Source organism: Chanodichthys erythropterus, chromosome 23 (assembly GCF_024489055.1).
Source record: "Chanodichthys erythropterus isolate Z2021 chromosome 23, ASM2448905v1, whole genome shotgun sequence".
Taxonomy (NCBI): Eukaryota; Metazoa; Chordata; class Actinopteri; order Cypriniformes; family Xenocyprididae; genus Chanodichthys; species Chanodichthys erythropterus.
This window is the reverse complement of record NC_090243.1, coordinates 18,456,642-18,479,938: the sequence shown is the minus strand read 5'-3', so window position 1 is coordinate 18,479,938 and position 23,297 is coordinate 18,456,642. Positions and strand designations below refer to the sequence as shown.

The window sequence follows — 23,297 nt, the reverse complement described above, 5'->3', positions numbered from 1 at the left end:
TTTACATCTCATTTAGATAAGCCATACCCCCTGTAAAGCTGCATGGACCACATACTATTAATAATAAAGGTTAATGTGCATTGTAAATGTCAGTAATTTATCTTTTTTGACTTTTATAAAAATGATTTAGAGGCTGAAATATGTGACTTTTTTGTCAAAACTCTATTTGAACTTGTGCATTGTAGATAACATGTTGCAAGACACTCCTTTAAAATCTGCCCATCATTTTTAATGTTATTATTTTAATGTTTATGTAAAGAAAATGTACATATTGATGCTAATTTTATTTTTTATTTGCTGGTTTTCCACATAAAACTTGGTGAATTGACTTTTTGAACAGGATTCTGTGATAACCGTGATCATTTTGGTCACTATAATCATGAAATGAAATGTTCTCACCTGAGAAGCCTGCTAAAGAAGAATAGGCAATCCAGGAAATAACTGGACTAAGAGAGGCCAGAGATCGCTAACTATGGCTATTCAAAACACTTTTCAAGACAATAAATACACGATTAAGACGATGAATGCATGTATTGACTCAGAATTTGTGTCTGAATAGCGCTCCCTCCGTGGGCGTGGCCGCATTAGCGGATAATGAGCTGAATCACGGACTTCTGACATGGCTCTCTTTTCATACAGATTACATAAACACAGAATATTTGTTTTCGATTTGACTTACACCTTTTAAAACTTGACATTTCAACGTTTTTTCAGACATAAGTATAATTTTTTTATGATTAGTATTCACTAAGTTACAGTTCATTTTCTGAGAACTATCAGATTGGACTTCGTTCAGAGGGAGATGAGAGATCACGCATCTTGTTAGTTTTCTTTATTCTTCAAAAAGCACAACATTTTGTTTTTACTCTGAGTGTACACAAATAAAAGAAGACATTCTATAGTTTCAATTGATATATTGCTTATGTCTCTATGACAAAAAATGACGGAGTAGGGGAGAGTGGGGGCGGTTGCAACACTTTTTACAATTCCTTCAGTTTCTCAGCGACTGTTTGTATTAGAAAGACAAAAAATATTTATATTAAACCCATATATGTCACCTACCTGCCCATACTGTTGCAACATGTGTACATGTGATAATATGAAAGTAATTTGTACTTAAATGGACCCTGAAAAATGTTGCAACTGTCCCCATATATGGGGACAGTTGCAACAGTACCGAGGGGCAGTTGCAACAGTCATTTAGATGTAATAAAACTCATACTTCTGCATCATTTTTCAAATCTTTTTTTTAGTTTATTTGAGACCAGAGTTCATTGAGTTAACTTTTTAAAGTAAAAAACAACCAAGTACACAACCATGTAACACCTTTGTCAAAATCCCACAAACTGATTTATGTAGGCCCAACTCAAATGTGATTTTCTGCCTAATAACATCAACTCATGCAGTTCTGACGGAAGAAGAAAACTAGAGCAAGCTGTTTGCATGTGCACAACTCACCAGCACATGATGTGGGTGTTTGCCAGTGTGTTGCTATGCATTTGCAAAGTATTTTTTGTTGTTGTTACTTACTAGTCCCTCCTTCAAAGCCAATTTGAAAATCATAAATCTGAATATCATATATCTGATCATTTGCAATGAGACAGCATAAATTCCTCAACAAGATGCATAATTTGAGGCAGTTAGAGTGAGTTAGGGGTTTGCTCTAAACACAGACACTATGCATGAGCCATATTAATAGCGATGCATGGTTTAGCAAAGAGACTAAATGAATAAATGCTAAGAAATACTAAGAAAATATGCACAACATATCCAAGCACAGACCTCTAGCTTGGCTACAATATGTGCTATTTCTCTAATATGCAGTATATATGCGCATTTTCTGATGATGAACTGTATGCCTTTAATATCTTAAAAGTTGTTCAAAGCATTTCTAAGGATATTGATTTTCTGAGATGGTGAATGGGAACATGTTTTGTGTAACATTAGCAACACAGTATTTGCTGTTTGATATCGTAGTCAAACAAATGCTAAGCATATCAATTATCGTTATGTGACCTCACTGTCCTGCCATCATTGCTTACTACAGCAGCAGCTAAGGACAGAATAGGTAGAGGGACACCCCTTTCTGTTGTCCTTTTCCTGTAAAAAAAAAAGTTGTCCATACTGAAAAAAACAGAACAGAAAATGTAGGATACACTGCAGAGTTTGACTTTTAAAAAAGCAATTTGCTGAAATACAAAGAGGAGATACCTGATTATTGAAATATGTTCTTTATCAAACCACTGAATTGCCTTTTATATAAATTTTTATCTAATTGTCATTATTATTGTCATGAGGAACAATTGCAACACCATGTGGGGACAGTTGCAACAATGCGGTGCAACTTTCCCACCCTGGCAGCCATCTTAAAACTAGTGATGCTAGCCTAACACATTAGCTTGAACACATTGTACCCAAGTCTGTTAAGAGCTAAGAAAATGCACATTCAAACTATAAAACTATAAAAAACAATACTTAAACAGTTTAGACAGTATGACAAAAAATCTAGTAGTAAAAAAAGTTACTTTTTTGCCTTGAATTTCAGTTCTCCTATAAGGAGGTTTAGCATGTAGCTGTTAACTTCCAGAAAGAAGGAGGGGCATACTGAGCATGTGCAGTAGGAATGTCATGACTCTAGCTCATTCCTAATTGGATAAATCAGCAATGTTGCAACTGCCACACGTTGCAACTGTCCCCACTCTCCCCTATTTTAAGTCTGTTTTGCTGCAATGTGAAAAAAATCCTGCAAAATGCGCCGGCGCGTTACCCGACTCCAGAGAGGTAATGTCTTATTATGCCGCTTTCATCGTCGCTCAGATCGTCTTCAGAATCAGTGAGCGCTTGTTCATAAGCATCCGGCTTGTCGAAGAAGTACTTCAAAACATTCATTGAATTTTGATATCAGCTAGAGCCGGCCAGAGAGCTGCATAGTAAGTAGCCACGCTTCCCAGTATGGAAATACACACAGACAATGACACGCCCCTACTGCGTGCTAGAATCTCCGAAAAACAAGCCGATTTCAACCTCAAAATGTACGCTTTTAAATATACCAATACTGCTATCTCAAACACGGAAAGGCTTCTTCATGATCTCAACTAACAGATTCTGCAAAAAAACGAAAATCACCCATTTTGAAAAAAATGCTTCTTTCTCATTTTGCTCAAGAGTTGTGCTGCCGACTTGTGTCCCTGGTTTCCGTGACGGGTCACATATGTGTCATGTAATCATGATAAATCAAAAAGTGTGAACTTTAAAAATGTAGCATAAAATTTAGAATAATTCAAACCCCATGTTAAAAAACACTGTGAGAAAATGAAATGTAGATGAAACTTATCATCATCTAAGCAAAATCACATGAGCAAAAGTGCTTTAGTGATCATCAGCTCGACTGTAATTCGGCTGCAGGTACGAGACCGCGGGTGATCACAGCTGAACTGATGACAGAAACCCTTAAACAGTTTTATTCATGTTATCTTGCACTACATCATTGTGCCACTAGAGGGCGGTGTGAACAGACAGACACACCACTGATAAACAGTAAATTTATTCGATGACTTATATATATTTATATGTTATAGCACTATATACAATTGCGCCACCCAAAGTAACAAACAGGTACTGTAGTCCTGGCCTAAAGTCATTGGTTGAGCCAAAGGATACATACAAGCTGCCTAATATAGTGACCTACAAATTGGCCGTAACAGGTTATATGGCCAATGTAAGACAAACTCTTGGTCTTTAGACAGCTTTAATGCACATGAACATCCTCTAGCATAACAGGATTAACTTGTAGCTTGAATTGTTATTGGGATCTTTTACAGCTCAGAAACTTCAATCCAGAAACACTTTGAATCGTGTAGTAGACGGTACAGCAATGGTCATGTGTCTTTTCAAATAAAATATGAGTCTTTAAGTATCTCTTTATGGAAGTATTATTCTATGTACTATATTAAAATAGACAGATAATATTGTCTCTTTTCTTCAGTTGAACGGCAATACATTCAGTCACGTCTGGCAACTTGACAAATATGTTTTCAATAGTATAGTATAAAATGAATATTAATATAAAAATTAATTAACTGTAAGTATTTTGGAGATTTTTTTTGCAATCTAATTATATTGGGCTTTATTAAACTTTATGAAACTATAATGAATTTAGGCCTATATGCATTTTTTATACTACAAGTCAATCTATTGAACCATTTACAGACTTTCATAGAGATCTGAAAGGATTTGTTGTCCTGTGGCTCCCTCTGGTGGACAGCTTTAGTATTATGACCTTCATCTCTGAATCCCATTCATATAAATGACTGATTTAAAAAAAGTTCCTGAAACTCGGCATGTTTACTCAGAAAGTCTTGTTGTCCATGTGTATGAAGTTCTGTGAATTTTGGATTCAAACATTCAAACTGATGGAAACTGATAGAAAAATAGATTTCTTATCCTGTGGTTCCCTCTAGTGGACAACATTAGTACAACATGTTGTAGTCCGTCAGCCATTTTGAGTTGCTAAAAACGTTTTTTTCGATCTCCTAAACCACTTGACTGATTCACACGAAATTTTGCACGTCATCTATAGACACTAATGACAAAAGTTATCAAAAGGATTTTAATTAGTCAAAGCGTTTAGAAGATAGTTCGTTTAGCCATGGCTCAATACACTTATAAAACTATATCTTCTCAACAATCTGATGAATCTGATTGTTTACATGTGAAACCTTCTCGAATACTATCACTACATTTTTACTATTACAGCTGTCTAAATGAACGAATGGTGAAAAGTGTTGATTATTGCCTTATATTTCGATCTGTTCATCACAGGGAAGGTTGCAGTGATGAGAAACTGAGCAGATGACAGACAGTCTGTTGATGGTGTGAATGCAGTGATCTCGTCATTACAACTAAATTTCTGCACTCCAGAAATGCTTTCACCATAACTAACAATGCAAACACGATGTAAATCCAGTCAGAGATTGATTGTGTAGTGTAAGAGCGTCACTGATTATAACAGGAGTTTTGGGAAGTGTCCAGATAAACTCTCGCTGTGTGATCGACAGCTTCAGTTCCTCAGATCTTTACTGTATAACTAAGATTAGGAAGAAAAAGTAATAAAAGTTCATGATCAAAAATATCAATGACTTTAAAATATTGAGTAAGTGGAAATGAGGATAAATAAACCATAAATGATCTAAAAATGATGATAACATCAAAAGAATTTCTAACTATCTGAAGAAATACTGATGAAGCTCAACAAAGCTGATATTAAGATCATATTTGTGTTTCTGCACTGTTGAGTGTGTGTGAAAGTGTGTGAAAGTGTGTGAGCAGCTGCAGTATCAGTTCAGTCACTGTGACTCTGACTGACGGAGGTTTTTGTACGACTCTTTATCATTGTGTGAACCTATAATCACTTACGCAACCATTCGAATTTGCTCTGCAATGAAGACTCTGACAGTAATAATGTCCAGCATCTTCAGTCTGGACTCCACTGATGGTCAGAGTGAAATCACTGTTAGATAATTTACTGCCACTGAATCTAGATGGAGTTCCTGAATGGAGGTGGCTTGTTAAATAAATCAGGAATTTAGGAGCTTCTCCAGGTTTCTGTAAGTACCAGCTAATGTAATGTTTTCCATGGTAACAGCAGTATGGATTACTGTTGAATTTACAGGTCACAGTGACTGATTGTCCAGTTTGAGAGAGCAGCTCTGAGGGAGTTTGAGTCACTGTCACCTGACCAACAGATTCTGACAAGAGAGAAAGATTAGAAATCACAAACACTTTTACAACCATATATCTTCACAACACATAAAAATAACAAGTAAATAATGTCTGTAATCTTTACTGACACAAACCTCGACATAATACTGCCAGCGTCCAGATCAATATGGTGCTGAAAGTCATTTTTGTTGGTTGTAGGTTCAGTTCTAGTGAAAAACAGTTGTTGATCATGTTTGATGTTTGACAGAGTTATAAACACATGCAGAGCACTGAAGCGTGTGTCGCTCATGTAAAACACTCTCTCTATGCAAACGCTTCAGCAGTGACAGGTTTAAGATGGTTTATGCTGTTTCATTGAGAAACAAAACATTTTAAGAGTTCATATGTTAATATAATTTTAATGTAATTTAAAATTTTGCCAGTTACTGTTGTCATTTTGACAAAGTAGAATAAAATGTCCCTGAATTCTTGAATGAATCTTTTTTAATTTTAATTTTTTAATGAATCATTTGAGTGAATGACTCAATGATTCAGTCATTAAAGGTGCCCTAGATTCAAAAATTGAATTTATATTGGCATAGTTGAATAACAAGAGTTCAGTACATGGAAAAGACATACAGTGAGTCTCAAACTCCATTGTTTCCTCCTTTTTATATAAATCTCATTTGTTTAAAAGACCTCAGAAGAACAGGCGAATCTCAACATAACACCGACTGTTACGTAACAGTCGGGATCATTAATATGTACGCCCCCAATATTTGCATATGCCAGCCCATGATCCCAACATTATGAAAGACATTACACAAGGGCAGCCAGTATTAACGTCTGGATGTGCACAGCTGAATCATTAGACTAGGTAAGCAAGCAAGAACAATAGCGAAAAATGGCAGATGGAGCAATAATAACTGACATGATCCATGATATCATGATATTTTTAGTGATATTTGTAAATTGTCTTTCTAAATGTTTCGTTAGTATGTTGCTAATGTACTGTTAAATGTGGTTAAAGTTACCATCGTTTCTTACTGTATTCACGGAGACAAGAGCCGTCGCTATTTTCATTTTAAACACTTGCAGTCTGTATAATGCATAAACACAACTTCATTCTTTATAAATCTCTCCAACAGTGTAGCATTAGCCGTTAGCCACGGAGCATAGCCTCAAACTCATTCAGAATCAAATGTAAACATCAAAATAAACACTGTACTTACGCGATTAGACATGCTGCATGACAAACACTTTGTAAAGATCCATTTTGAGGGTTATTTTAGCTGTTTGAACTTTTTTTTATGTTGTTTAAGGCAAGCGTGAGCTCTTGGGGCGTGGAGCACGAGAATTAAAGGGGCTGCGTACCCTGAATCGGCTCATTTATAATGATGCCCCAAAATAGGCAGTTAAAAAAATGAATTTAAAAAAATCTATGGGGTATTTTGAGCTGAAACTTCACAGACACATTCAGGGGACACCTTAGACTTATATTACACTTTCTTAAAAAAAGGCACCTTTAAGACACCATGGGCTTTTCCCAATATGTGTTTTCCACTGTGTTCATAGCAATAGCAGCTGCAAAGGGAACGATCACAAGCACACTTCTGATGAGTGGAACACACTACGGTCTCGTGGACTTCACTTCTCTTGTTCTCACTCGAGAGATTCTCACAGAACGCTCACAAATACATGATGACTCGTGAAAGTAAATATTTGTCGTTTTGTTTGGCATGATTTGAACAAAGTTCTAATACCTGGAGAAAGACTACAGTACTTTTTAATTGGCATATTTAAAAGAGTCTTAATGTTGACAAAGTGTAATGTTCATTTGCACAAATATGCTTAATAAAAAAATTCAAATAATAATAATAATAATAATGTACTGTAAGTAAATATTTGAATAGGTTATGACATCTGAGTGTTATGTTTTAATTATTGTGCATTAAATGGTGCTGTCCTACTGCTCAATCAGAACAGTCACTTGAGCAACAAGATCGCAGCACATCTCAGTTCTCACCAACATGTTCTGTGTCTTTCCGAGTTCGTTCTTTCAAGGCAAGACCAGTCTCCATGAGAACACAAGTCCGTTCTTTGCTTTCTTAGAGTTAAGAAACACTTGTTTCGTTCCTGAATGATTCATTGCTTTGAACAAATCAGTTTAGTTAATGATTAATTTATTCACTCGTAAAGTCAGTCTCTTGTCTCCATCTACTGGCGTAACGATGTAACTTGCAGAAAGAGTCTGTAAATCACCAGCACTAATGCTGCAGGTAAACACATCTGTCGTGTCCATGATGGAGGATCTGTTTCTGTCACGAAACTCAACTCAAGCTCATCAAGACTTCTGCAGTGAAATAAAGAGAGATGGACAGATGCCGGAAGAATATTTTCACTGGAGTGACTTGAGCAGTCGTTTATATAATGCTACTATTTTGTTGTGATTGACAGGTTTAGATGAACACGCTCAAACAAGCTTCTGTTTATAGATACATTTGTTCAAGTTGTGCTTTAATTGTTTTGCTTTAAAGAATCTTTTCTTAGATAATCTTTTTATATTTGTAGTATTTTGAGTGAAATCACTGTTAGATCCACTGCCACTGAATCTAGATGGAGTTCCTGACTGACGGGTGTTTGCATAATAAATCAGGAGTTTAGGAGCTTCTCCAGGTTTCTGTAAGTACCAGGACCAGGCCCGGATTAACACAGTGTAGTGCCCTAGGGTGACCACATTTGAAGTGCCCCCCCAAACAAAAAATAAATAAGCAAGCCCAAGAAAGACTGTTGCAATCAAGCAATCATATTAACAGTTCAATTCAGCACCACAGACGCACGCAGCAGCAAAACATACACACTGAACTTTACAAGCTTCTAAGCAACCATCTAAAAGAGAAAACCGTTCCACAAATTTCAAATCGACAACAGCGTCACATATTTGCCGAGAAATAGTGGTAAAAAATCCTCAAGCAGAAAATCTTTTTTCTAGAATTTGTGCATGCAAAATCGTCAATTCATTCTGCCTTCACGTGCTATTGGAATTATCATAAATACGAGCTTCCTAGGTAAAAAAAATTGCACACGAACATTTACATAGGCCTATGTGTGTAATCATTTGAAGCGTATTGTATGCTTTATACACAGCGAAATTTGCCTGCATTTGACAGAAATTACAGAATCGTCAGCCACTGGCCCAGCCAACACAACAGCGATTGAATGCTGGTCAAGATAGTCATGTAGTGTGAAAAGATCAGTGACCCAATTACTTTGAAAAACGGGCAGTCTGAACTCGGCTTAACTGAAGTAAGCGCTGACCTCGATCACGGTGACATCAAACCAAACTTATTTTCATCAAATCATCAACATCTAAACCTCTGGTAATTTTCAATAAGAGTGTGTGACAGAAATAAAGTCAGTCTGGTTAGTAATAAGTGAAGCTGGTAATGCTGTTTGTGGAGATGTTTAATCAGATCTTCAGTGATTTAATGTCTTTTATCTTCAGTTGATTTCATCGAAGGCTGTGGCTGAAGTCGTAGTTCTTGTTGTTTCTCTGTCCTTCAGTGATTCTGCTCGTTATCACCTAATTATCTCATTAACTCCAGCATGTGTTCAGTTCATCTGGGCTAACCCATGTGGGGCCTCCATGGAAACTGTGGACAAAATCGGCTGGGCCCCAGTTAGGCAGCCCAGGTGACACCCATCTGAGCCCCACCATGCTATGTTGGCTGGGGGACTACCTAGATAGCACCGTGAATGTCTGTCAGTGCATGGGACACTACATAGGCCTATAAGTTTGGTTTTAATAAGATTTTCGCAATAAATAGGCATAAACCTGGTGTCCTCCACACAGTGGCATGCACAGACCTCCGCGAGGGCACCGCAACGTAGAGACCTACATCGGATGGGACAGATTTTTCAGTTCCGCTCCCGCTCGCCCGCCTCCCGCAGGAATCATTTGATTCTCCCACAACTCGCACGCGAGTAGTGTCTTACCGCCCGCGCCGCGCTCTGTTGCGTTGGGTCCTGCGGATCCGGGAGTGCAGGTCTCTACCGCGATGGGACCACAAAGGGCGCTTTCACTTTCGCGATCAAAATGGCAGGGCTCTTTATATTCTCTCTGTATATATTGTATCATTAACTGTTAGTGTTGTATCTGTATCCTTCCAGCTAAATAATATATATACAAAACATGATTTAAAAAAAAAAAAGTCTAGTCATTATCTCAATCGCTTGGTGCCCCCCTGTTGGCTGGTGCCCCAGGGCACTCGCCCAATCCCATCTATGGATAATCTTGCCCTGACCAGGACACACAGGGTGGGCCGCAGGTTGAATGTTTACTGAGTTTACAGCTCATCACAACAGTATATCCTGGTGCAGCAGTTTTCACTGTTTTGTCATTTAGTGTCTTTGCTAATAATTTTTTCTATTGATCATTTTCAGAAACAGACACTCCTGATTTACTTCATGTTATTTTGGGTGGATCTTCTCCCTCTAAACACTGTTTTAATGATCAGTTTCATTCAGACTTTGATGCTGAGAGCATTTAATACCTGTGCTGCAGATTTGATATCATCATGATACTGTAGAACACGTCAAAGGTCATCCAATAGAGAATGACCATCTAAATCTGGCTGAAGATTTCATTATAAAGCAGGTCAATAGAATTAGCAGAGTTTAAATCACACATGTGTTTGTAAATGTGATGAATGTAGTTTTTGACTGATTATAAAATTTCATCCTTCATGCAATAAAAAGTATTTCTTTTAAAGATGAATATTTAGTGTGTGTTTTCAGCTCAATCATGTTGATGTTGAGAAGAGCTGCTGTTGAGTCTCATATCAGTGTGTGTGAGTGTCGTTCGTCTCTTTCTCTGCTGGAGTTTGTGTTCATTTGAGTGTGACGGAGGTTTTTGTACGACGCTTTCACTAGAATGAAGCACTGTGGTACACTTTCGGTGGAGGAACTGAACTGGTGATCAGAAGTAAGTCTCTAAAATTCTCTAAAAAAATTTATGATATTTTAATGATTTAGTTTTATTTTATTTTTCGTTAACAAGATTATTTATTTATTAGAAAAAAATGGGTTTGTTAAAAGTTTTATAATTGCAATATTTAATTATTTCATCATTCACGTCATTTTTCATTTTACATTTTACATGAATAATTTAACTTACTGGTGACATTTTATTTTAATGTGTGGATGGCAGTATTTTTTGATATATTCAATTATTTATTGATAATTATTGTCTATAATTAATGGTAAGTTTAACAATTAAGGGTTTTTAAAGTCATGACACCAAAGTTCAATAATACAGACAAAATCAATCTAATTGTGTGCGTCATCATCAGACAAAGACAAATTTAGTTAATGAGCATTTTAAAAATCAATCGTTTATACTATTAAGTTTAATGATGATTATGGTCCTAACAGAAGAATTTTTTGAAAATGTATAATTGAAACTGCTGAAAATTATGATTGTATCAAAATATGAAGAATATTTAAAAAAAAATGTAATTAATACTGATATTTTTTTTTTCTAAATCTTATGAAGAAATCACAATATATTAATGATTTTTCATGTGGCCAATTTAAAAAAGATTGAGATTAAAATGTTCTGTAACTTCTGAAAAAAATTAAATGAATATATTTTTTTCATTTGTTTCATTATTTATCTAAATTTTATAATTCATATTGTTTTTCAATATAATTTTTCATTTTACATGAATTTAACATATTGCTAACATTTTGTTCATTTCATGTATTCACAGTACTTTAAAATTTTTCAATTATTTCTTGATTTATACATAATTTTGTCTGTAATTCTTGGTAAATTTAACAATTAAGGGTTTTTTAAATGCATGAAACAAAAGTTTTATAATATGGACAAAATATAATTTTGTTGGGGTCATCAGACAAAAAGAAACTTAGTTGAAAAGCATTTTGAAAATTTGTCATTTAAACTATTTAAAATATCAAATTTGAATCTGATGTTTGAATATCAGAATATTTTCAAAATACAATTAATATTGAAATGATAATTGAAATTTGTTTTCTTATAACAACACCATAATATAATCATCAATTTACTTGGACAATGTTTTTCAAAATCATTCTGGGGATCATTTAAAATGTAATTTTTTGTGTTTGTGTGTGTTTGTGCAGCTGGTCCCGCAGTGAAGCCCTCCGTGTCTCTGCTGCCGCCCTCTTCTCTGCAGATCTCTGGAGACTCAGCCGCACTGCTCTGCCTGCTCAGCTCTTACTCTCCACAGGGGGCGACGGTGAGCTGGACGCTGGACGGGTCAGAGGTCAGCGAGGGGGTTCAGACCAGCGCAGAGAGCGAGCGGGACGGACGCTACAGCCGCAGCAGCGTCCTGAGCCTCAGCAAAGCACGCTGGGAAGGCGCGGATCGCTTCGTCTGCAGAGTAAGACATGACGGAGCTGATCACGAGGCCTCGTTCCTCAAGAGCTCCCAGTGCTGATGTTTCTCCGGTCCAGACGAGCCGTATCTGAGCGTCCGGCAGGATTCGCAGCAGTCACGTGATTTACAGCTCAATACTGAAGCAGTCTTTCAATGTGCTGCCATTGCTGTTCATTCAATAAAGCTTCTGAACGCGTTACATTTGTGTCCGACTGCATCATTGATCAGTGTGTCGTTCATTCAAAGTCCTGCACTAAAGTTTCAGCTGCTTTTGATTGATTGTAATAGTTGAGAACAGCTGCATTTAGCAGGAAATGTCAAATGAAGCTCTTGGGGTTTGAACATGGTCACTGGAGACGGAGCTGCTCTATTCTGAGAGGATCACAATCACTAAACCTGCCAATGCAAATGTGATTTTCACCTCAAACTCACAGTTTCACTCTTTGATTGGTTCAACGCTCTCAACTGGAACACTTTCACTTCTGCTCATGAGAAATGAGTTATGAGTAATACATTTAGAAACAGCTTTAGATGAAGGAGCTGCTTGAAAAACATCTGCATGTTACTGATACACCATGACTTTAGTGTAGTTTAATGTACAAAAACAAAACAACATATGAATCTACATATTAATTTACACACTCTGTTTTCTCTGAATCTGAGCATATTTGAGTCAAACCCGTCTGTCACAGGACAGATCACAGTCTAATAGAGCTGATTTCAGTCATAAGTCAGTTTTGAGCACATTGTGTAGTTCCTGTGTTTGTCCTCTGTGTGTCAGTAGTGTGTGAAAGTGTGTGAAAGTGTGTGAGCAGCTGCAGTATCAGTTCAGTCACTGTGACTCTGACTGACGGAGGTTTTTGTACGACTCTTTATCACTGTGTGAACACATTACCACTGACATAGTGATAACTCTGACAGTAATAATGTCCAGCATCTTCAGTCTGGACTCCACTGATGGTCAGAGTGAAATCACTGTTAGATCCACTGCCACTGAATCTAGATGGAGTTCCTGACTGACGGGTGTTTGCATTATAAATCAGGAGTTTAGGAGTTTCTCCAGGTTTCTGTAAGTACCAGGCTAAACCTTCCTCCCCACCACCCCATCTGTACACATCTGTGCTGGTTTTACAGTTGATGTTGACAGTTTGTCCTGGTTGAGCTGCTGTCATTGAGGGACTCTGAGTGACGGTGATCTGTCCTCTACACTCTGAAACACACAACAAGAAGAAAATCAACTCAAAACTTTGACAATATACTTGAAGAAATGAATTGATATCAAACTTGTGCTCCACAAACCTTGAGCAAACGCTGTGAGAGTCCAGATGAAGATGATGATGAAGGTCATGTTGATGAAGATTGTTGTGTGTGTCAGTGATGAAGTGTTAAACTCACAGCACTATAAACACTCTCAGAGCACTGAAGCATCTGATCAATATGCAAATGAACTCATTCTGTATTTAAATGAGGCTCTAAATGAAGGTTCAGGAGGAGCTCGTTCATCTCATCCTGTCAATCACAACATCAAATATGAATCATGTAATCATGATATACTGTGAACTTTAAAAATGTAGCATAAAATTTAGAACAATTCAAACCACATGTGAAAAAACAGTGAAAATGAAATGAAGATGAAACTTATCATCATCTAAGCAAAATCACATGAGCAAAAGTGCTTTAGTGATCATCAGCTCGACTGTAATTCGGCTGCAGGTTCGAGACCGCAGGTGATCACAGCTGTACTGATGACAGAAACCCTTCAACAGTTTTATTCATGTTATCTTGCACTACATCACTGTGCCACTAGAGGGCGGTGTGAACAGACAGACACACTGATGAACAGGAAAGGACGAGGTGAATAATAATGAGTTAATGCAGTGATGAATTTATTCGATGGGGCTCCAGTGTGTATTTAAACGGTTAAACACTATATATTATAGCACTGTATGTAATTGCGCCACCCAAAGTGACAAACAGGTACTGTAGTCCTGGCTGTAACAGGTTATATGGCCAATGTAAGACAAACTCTTGGTCTTTAGACAGCTTTAATGCACATGAACATCCTCTAGCATAATAGGATTAACTTGTAGCTTGAATTGTTATTGGGATCTTTTACAGCTCAGAAACTTCAATCCAGAAACACTTTGAATCGTGTAGTAGACGGTACAGCAATGACCATGTGTCTTTCCAAATAAAATATGAGTCTTTAATATCTCTTTATGGAAGTATTATTCAATGTACTATATTAAAATAGACAGATAATATTGTCTCTTTCCTTCAGTTGAACGGTAATACATTCAGTCACGTCTGACAACAACAAAATATGTTTTCAATAGTATAGTATAAAATGAATATTAATATAAAAATGAATGATCTGTAAGTATTTTGGAAATAATTAATTATATTGGGCTTTATTAAACTTTATGAAACTATAATGAATTTAGGCCTATATGCATTTTTTATACTACAAGTCAAACTATTGAACCATTTACAGACTTTCATAAAGAGATCTGAAAGGATTTGTTGTCCTGTGGCTCCCTCTGGTGGACAGCATTAGTATTATGATCTTCATCTCTGAATCCCGTTCATATAAATGACTGATTTAAAAAAAGTTCCTGAAACTCGGCATGTTTACTCAGAAAGTCTTGTTGTCCATGTGTATGAAGTTCTGTGAATTTTGGATTCAAACATTCAAACTGATGGAAACTGATAGAAAAATAGATTTCTTCTCCTGTGGTTCCCTCTAGTGGACAACATTAGTACAACATGTTGTAGTTCATCTGCCATTCAACTTTTTTTCGATCTCTTAAACCACTTGACTGATTCACATGAAATTTTGCATGTCATCTATAGACACTAATGAGAAAAGTTATCAAAAGGATTTTAATTAGTCAAAGCGTTTAGAAGATAGTTCATTTAGCCATGGCTCAATACACTTATAAAACTATATCTTCTCAACAATCTGATGAATCCAAATTCTGTTGATCACTTGTTTGATGTCTTCAGGGTATCTAGATGATACACAGATAAATTTGGGGTTAAACAGACAAATGGTCTAGGATGAACCCTTCAGTGTTTGGATCTCTGATAATCTCACCTGTGCTCGATATTCTCAGTCGTCTGAAGCTCTAAAATGATGTTATTGACTTCAAATCTTCTCATCTGCTGCAGCCTCATATTTGTGAATGAACTTATTCAGTGTTTCTAGCACAAATCACTGTGACTCTGACTGACGGAGGTTTTTGACTCTTTATCACTGAACCAGGATAGAGGTTGATGATCCCAACTCTGATAGACGTCAGGACTGCTTTTACAGGACATGGTGAATGTGTTTCCTAGATGAACAGATTTCACTGCAGGCGTCTGAGTCGCTTCACCAACTGATTTATTATTATTTATAATGTTTCCTGAGGTGCACTTATAATGTTAATATGATTTTTACATCAAATAATTGTCATAATTTAGAAATAAATGGCTATTTCCACTCTGATTTTAGCGCTCTGATTGTTTACATGTGAAACCTTCTCGAATACTATCACTACATTTTTACTATTACAGCTGTCTAGATGAACGAATGGTGAAAAGTGTTGATTATTGCCTTATATTTAGATCTGTTCATCACAGGGAAGGTTGCAGTGATGAGAAACTGAGCAGATGACAGACAGTCTGTTGATGGTGTGAATGCAGTGATCTCGTCATTACAACTAAATTTCTGCACTCCAGAAATGCTTTCACCATAACTAACAATGCAAACATGATGTAAATCCAGTCAGAGATTGATTGTGTAGTGTAAGAGCGTCACTGATTATAACAGGAGTTTTGGGAAGTGTCCAGATAAACTCTCGCTGTGTGATCGACAGCTTCAGTTCCTCAGATCTTTACTGTATAACTAAGATTAGGAAGAAAAAATAATAAAAGTTCATGATCAAAAAATGTAAAATATTGAGTGAATGGAAATGAGGATAAATAAACCATAAATGATCTAAAAAATTATGATAACATCTAAAGAATTTCTGATTATCTTACGAAAGACTGATGAAGCTCAACAAAGCTGATATTAAGATCATATTTGTGTTTCTGCTGTTGAGTGTGTGTGAAAGTGTGTGAAAGTGTGTGAAAGTGTGTGAGCAGCTGCAGTATCAGTTCAGTCACTGTGACTCTGACTGACGGAGGTTTTTGTACGACTCTTTATCACTGTGTGAACACCCAGCCACTGTGTAAACCCTGACAGTAATAATGTCCAGCATCTTCAGTCTGGACTCCACTGATGGTCAGAGTGAAATCACTGTTAGATCCACTGCCACTGAATCTAGATGGAGTTCCTGACTGACGGGTGCTTGCTTTATAAATCAGGAGTTTAGGAGCTTCTCCAGGTTTCTGTAAGTACCAGGCCAAAGGCTGATAATCCCAACCCTGGTAAACTTCAGTACTGGTTTTACAGGACATGGTAAATGTGTCTCCTGGACGAACAGATTTCACTGCAGGCGTCTGAGTGGCTGTCACTTCACCAGCTGATTCTACATCATGAAAAATGAATACACATTCAGAATTCAGTATTTACTGAAAGACAATATTTCAAGCACTGAAGATTAGAGTATGTTTAACTTCAGATTTCCTCACCTGTGAAACAGTAGCTAGTGAACAGCCAGATGAAGATGGTGATGAAGCTCATGGTTGCTGTTGGTTCAGATTCTCATTGTTCAAACTCACAGAGCTTTAAAACCTCCTGAAGCTTGTGCTGCGATGCAAATAATCTCTATGTAAATCTAGGAAATGATTCCAACAGATGAGGCACATAAAACATAACAGTGTTTAGGATCTTTTCTGGTAACACTTTAGAATACTGATCCTTCATTAATGAATAACTACACAGGAACAAATGAGTAATGCATTATTAACACTCTAGTAACTACTATTAACTAACAAGAAACTCTGATTAATGAATTAGTAAGTAATAGTGCTCAGTATAGGTGGTAGTTCACTATTAACTAATCAGTAACTACTGTTTTTTCATTCCTCCCAGAGAACTATATAAGAACTACTATATACAGGTTCATAATTAACATGAATGATGCATAATGTATAATTCATTCTAAAATAAAGATCAGGGTAACCCACTAGTAATGACTGAAGTATTACCAAATACTTAAGAAGGAATTACTAATTATTTGGATCAGTATTCTAAAGTGAAAAGCATGATAACTCTCTAGTAACTACTGAATTGTAAACTTGATGTTTTTGTACAGTAATTCCTTATGATACATTTGGTAACACTTGAGTAATTACTAGTGGGTTACCATGACCTTCACTTAAGAATACTGATCAAATAAGAAGTAGTTACTTTAGAGTTATATAGTAACTCTTGAGTTATTACTATCCAATACTTTACAAAAACCTCAAAAGTTTACAATGACTTCAGTAGTTACTAGAGAGTTATCATGCTTCTCACTTTAGAATACTGATCCAAATAATTAGTAATTCCTTCTTAAGGATTTGGTAATACTTCAGTCATTACTAGTGGGTTACCCTGATCTTTACTTTAGAATTAATTATACATTATGCATCATTCATGTTAATTATGAACCTGTATATAGTAGTAGTTCTCTGGGAGATACAAAAAAACAGTAGTTACTGATTAGCTATAGTGAACTACCACCTACAACTGAGCACTATTACTTACTAATTCATTAATCAGAGTTTCTTGTTAGTTAATAGTAGTTACTAGAGTGTTAATAATGCATTACTCATTTGTTCCTGTGTAGTTATTCATTAATGAAGGATCAGTATTCTAAAGTGTTACCTCTTTTCTCATGTTATGGGTCAAAAACATTGATTCAGGAATCTGAAGCTACATGCTTCTGATTAATCAAATAAGTATTTCACTCTGAACTCTATGAGAGGGCAAAGGTCACAGGCCATCAAAACTATTAAAATTGCTTTAATCATTAACAATGCATTGAGATATGCATGATAGAGTCAGTAGTTTTGATACATCAGTTGTTTAATATCATTATTAGCTTGATTAATCTTGGAAGGAAAGATGAAGAAGCTCAAGAAGATATGGTGGCAGTTTTGTTAGTTTGATTTCATATTAATTTACACACTCTGTTTTCTCAGATTCTGAGCATATTTGAGTCAAACCCGTCTGTCACAGGACAGATCACAGTCTAATAGAGCTGATTTCAGTCATAAGTCAGTTTTGAGCACATGTGTAGTTCCTGTGTTTGTCCTCTGTGTGTCAGTAGTGTGTGAAAGTGTGTGAAAGTGTGTGAGCAGCTGCAGTATCAGTTCAGTCACTGTGACTCTGACTGACGGAGGTTTTTGTACGACTCTTTATCACTGTGTGAACACATATTTACTACTGATAACGTGGAAACTCTGACAGTAATAATGTCCAGCATCTTCAGTCTGGACTCCACTGATGGTCAGAGTGAAATCAGTCCCTCCAGATCTTCCATTCCCACTGAATCGACTGGAAATGGTACCATAACGATCATTTATACCAGTAATGATGAGTTTAGGAGTTTCTCCATGCTTCTGCTGATACCAAGCTAAATCATAGCCATATATCCCAGTATCAGTTTTACACTCTATTTTGGCGTTTTGTCCTTCAGAAACAGTCACAGCTTCAGGCTGAGTCACAGTGATTCCTCTGGATGCTGTCGACAACAACATTAATGTGTTTAATCAGATGAAATGAACATTAAAGACTCAAAAATGACGAGCTTTCACGTCTGTTACCTGGAATAAAAGCTGCCAGAATCCAGATGAAGCTGCTGAAGAGATTCATGGTGTTTGTTGGGTTTGTACCGTGGTAAACAGCAGTGTGTTATAAAGTGTTTGAGTCTGAACGCTATAAACACTCGGAGCGCTGAAGCATGAGCCGATGCAAAGTGACTCTCTGAGCAAAAACCCTGCTGGAGTAAAACACACGTGAAAATGAGCACATGCAGATGAAACTGATCAGTTTTGAGGCTTTAAATGTGTTTTATTCTCATGATCCAACAGACGAGTGTTTTCACTTCTGAACAAGTTTATAATTCATTTCTTTTTCATTCAGTCTCTGGTTCAGACTACAGGTTTCTGATGAATCAAATGACAGAGTTGAATCTCTAAAAGAATCAAGTATTTCACTGTGAACTCCATGAGAGGTCAAAGGTCATTCCAGAGGTCAAAGGTCATCAAAACTTATTAAAATGCTTTAAGAAATACATCAGAAATTGAGAAATACAGTCTTTCTGATTATATTATTTGTTCAGATTTAATAGTTTTCATGCATCAAGAGACATTTAGAGATGATGAGGCTGTTTCTGTGAAAGTCACTTCAGTCCAATAATCATTATTTAATGTTGAGAAGAGCTGCTGTTGAGTCTCATATCAGTGTGTGTGAGTGTCGTTCGTCTCTTTCTCTGCTGGAGTTTGTGTTCATTTGAGTGTGACGGAGGTTTTTGTACGACACTTTCACTAGAATGAAGCACTGTGGTACACTTTCGGTGGAGGAACTAAACTGACCATCAGTAAGTCTCTAAAATTCTCTAAAAATGTTTATGTATAATTGTTTTGTTTTTAGATTATTCAGGCAAGCATTTTGCAAAAAGTTTTTAAAAATTATAAAATTGTTTGAAAAAAAAAATTAACTGCAATATTTCATAGTAAATTGTTTCATAGTTTCTTTAAATTTGTCTGCTGTTTCACAATTACATGTTTATATTCAGTGATATTTCATGATATTTATCTTTTTTTCATTGCAAGGCATATTTTATGTTGCTTTTAAATATTTATTTCTTTTTACATGAGTAATTTCAGATATTATAATAACTAACATTCTTTATTTTTTAATATATTGATTGCAATGTTTTCTGATATTTTCAATTATTTCTCAAAATACATAATTGTGTCCATAATTTTTGGTAAATTTAATAATTCAGAAATGTTGTAATGCATGAAAGGAAAGTTTGATGATACAGACAAAATAATTTTAATTTATAGGCGTCATCATCAGACAAAGAGAAAGATCTGAAAAATTCATAATTTGAGCTTACATTTGCTGATAATTATGATTGTGAGTGTCTTAAGTTAATAATGAAATAATCATTTAAATTTGTTTTCTACATATAAATCATCAGTTTGTGGACAATGTTTTTAAAATCAGTTTGAGATTAAACTGAACCTTATTCAGAAAAGATGAAATGACTGTAATATTTGCTGTATATCATGTCTGCTTCAGAGAACTGATTTATATTTATTCATATATCTTATACTTCATATATTTAGTAGCAGTGAATATTTTATTTGAACTGAGAATATTGAAATTTAAATGCAGGATCATTACTATGTGGTTTATGAAAGAAAGCAGTGATGAGGAATTTCTGTAAAGATGAAATGATTGTGATTTTTCCTCCATTACTGTGTGTGACATCTGACTAATTGATCATCTAAAGACGTTGGTGTTGTTTGTGTGTGTTTGTGCAGCTGGTCCCGCAGTGAAGCCCTCCGTGTCTCTGCTGCCGCCCTCTTCTCTGCAGATCTCTGGAGACTCAGCCGCACTGCTCTGCCTGCTCAGCTCTTACTCTCCACAGGGGGCGACGGTGAGCTGGACGCTGGACGGGTCAGAGGTCACCGAGGGGGTTCAGACCAGCGCAGAGAGCGAGCGGGACGGACGCTACAGCCGCAGCAGCGTCCTGAGCCTCAGCAAAGCACGCTGGGAAGGCGCGGATCGCTTCGTCTGCAGAGTAAGACATGACGGAGCTGATCACGAGGCCTCGTTCCTCAAGAGCTCCCAGTGCTGATGTTTCTCCGGTCCAGACGAGCCGTATCTGAGCGTCCGGCAGGATTCGCAGCAGTCACGTGATTTACAGCTCAATACTGAAGCAGTCTTTCAATGTGCTGCCATTGCTGTTCATTCAATAAAGCTTCTGAACGCGTTACATTTGTGTCCGACTGCATCATTGATCAGTGTGTCGTTCATTCAAAGTCCTGCACTAAAGTTTCAGCTGCTTTTGATTGATTGTAATAGTTGAGAACAGCTGCATTTAGCAGGAAATGTCAAATGAAGCTCTTGGGGTTTGAACATGGTCACTGGAGACGGAGCTGCTCTATTCTGAGAGGATCACAATCACTAAACCTGCCAATGCAAATGTGATTTTCACCTCAAACTCACAGTTTCACTCTTTGATTGGTTCAACGCTCTCAACTGGAACACTTTCACTTCTGCTCATGAGAAATGAGTTATGAGTAATACATTTAGAAACAGCTTTAGATGAAGGAGCTGCTTGAAAAACATCTGCATGTTACTGATACACCATGACTTTAGTGTAGTTAAATGTACAAAAACAAAACAACATATGAATCTACATATTAATTTACACACTCTGTTTTCTATGAATCTGAGCATATTTGAGTCAAACCCGTCTGTCACAGGACAGATCACAGTCTAATAGAGCTGATTTCAGTCATAAGTCAGTTTTGAGCACATGTGTAGTTCCTGTGTTTGTCCTCTGTGTGTCAGTAGTGTGTGAAAGTGTGTGAAAGTGTGTGAGCAGCTGCAGTATCAGTTCAGTCACTGTGACTCTGACTGACGGAGGTTTTTGTACGACTCTTTATCACTGTGTGAACACATTACCACTGTGATAACTCATACAGTAATAATGTCCAGCATCTTCAGTCTGGACTCCACTGATGGTCAGAGTGAAATCACTGTTAGATCCACTGCCACTGAATCTAGATGGAGTTCCTGACTGACGGCTGTTTGCACAAATCAGGAGTTTAGGAGCTTCTCCAGGTTTCTGTAAGTACCAGGCTAAAGCATAACAGCAGTCTGGATTACTGCTAGTTTTACAGGTCACAGTGACTGATTGTCCAGTTTGAGAGAGCACTGAAGGAGAGTCACTGTCACCTGACCAACAGATTCTGACAAGAGAGAAAGATTAGAAATCACAAACACTTTTACAACCATATATCTTCACATAAAAATAACAAGTAAATAATGTCTGTAATCTTTACTGACACAAACCTCGACATAATACTGCCAGCGTCCAGATCAATATGGTGCTGAAAGTCATTTTTGTTGGTTGTAGGTTCAGTTCTAGTGAAAAACAGTTGTTGATCATGTTTGATGTTTGACAGAGTTATAAACACATGCAGAGCACTGAAGCGTGTGTCGCTCATGTAAAACACTCTCTATGCAAACGCTTCAGCAGTGACAGGTTTAAGATGGTTTAATGTGGTTTCATTCACAAAACATTTCAAAAGTTTATGTTAAAATCCTTTACTGATATAAAGCAACATCACATGAGCAAGATGTTGCTTCTGAATATCAGACCAACATCATGATTGTGAATCTGATATTGCTCTTACTGTATGAAACCGTTTAATAAACAAGAAGCTATTATTGATTAACTTACATTTTAGTCATTTACAATTCTGCAAGTTACTTTGTCTATTTTTGTTCGGCAAACTGAAATATTTCCAAATGAATCACAGTAGAATAAAGTGTCTCTGAACAACACAGGCTGCATCTGAAATCTCATACTCTCTTGAGTAGGTACTTATTTTGTAGTAATTAGTAATTACTTCATGGCTGCTAAAAAAGTATGTTCAATACAGTATGAATGTGTAGAATGAATGTAATCATCACTGCCATTCACAAATCCTCTCCCGTGTCCTCACAGGATAGTAAAGTGTCCATCATATGCACACTTCAGAATCTTGCCGGAAGCAGTAGGTCATCCAGGTACTTTTTTGCCTACAATTTTACGAGTACTGTGAATTCAGAAATATTTCTTTTGTCACATACTGTTTTTTGCCTACTATATAGTAGAGAAGTATGTGATTTCGGATGCAGCGACAGTAGTTCCTGAATGAATCAGATTTGAATGAATGTTTCAGTGATTCACTCATGAATACAGTCCATTGTTTCGTTGCTGATTGAATCAGTGTTTTATACAAATCAGTCCAGTTTTAGTGTCTTATCGCCATCTATTTGCATAAAGATATAACTTGCGTAAAGAGTCGCTGCAAAATCACATGCACTAATGCTGCACATCCAACTCGTTCTCGTAACCCCTAACCCTGCCCCTAAACCTACCCAAATTGTGAATTCATATGAGTGACCTTCTAAAATACGTATGAATTGGTTGTGAGCGTTGACACACCTGTCCTGTGTCCATGATGGAGG

The 23,297-nt window shown here is 36.7% G+C and overlaps 4 gene segments (V, D, J or C); 1 reads left to right on the top strand and 3 right to left on the bottom strand.

Moving 5' to 3' along the window:
* Nucleotides 1-12,875: 12,875 nt before the first annotated feature.
* LOC137014307 (immunoglobulin kappa variable 4-1-like) lies at nucleotides 12,876-13,676 on the bottom strand. The segment is given in 2 exon segments: nucleotides 12,876-13,331; nucleotides 13,421-13,676. Coding segments are annotated over 2 exon segments (384 nt in total).
* A 2,425-nt stretch (nucleotides 13,677-16,101) lies between these two features.
* On the bottom strand, nucleotides 16,102-16,908 carry LOC137014206 (Ig kappa chain V region BS-5-like). The segment is given in 2 exon segments: nucleotides 16,102-16,638; nucleotides 16,742-16,908. Coding segments are annotated over 2 exon segments (378 nt in total).
* Nucleotides 16,909-18,457: 1,549 nt separating this feature from the next.
* On the bottom strand, nucleotides 18,458-18,911 carry LOC137013691 (immunoglobulin kappa variable 3-15-like). The segment is given in 2 exon segments: nucleotides 18,458-18,780; nucleotides 18,863-18,911. Coding segments are annotated over 2 exon segments (372 nt in total).
* Nucleotides 18,912-19,007: 96 nt separating this feature from the next.
* LOC137013690 (Ig lambda-3 chain C region-like) lies at nucleotides 19,008-21,058 on the top strand. The segment is given in 3 exon segments: nucleotides 19,008-19,043; nucleotides 19,590-19,638; nucleotides 20,594-21,058. Coding segments are annotated over 3 exon segments (402 nt in total).
* Nucleotides 21,059-23,297: the final 2,239 nt, after the last annotated feature.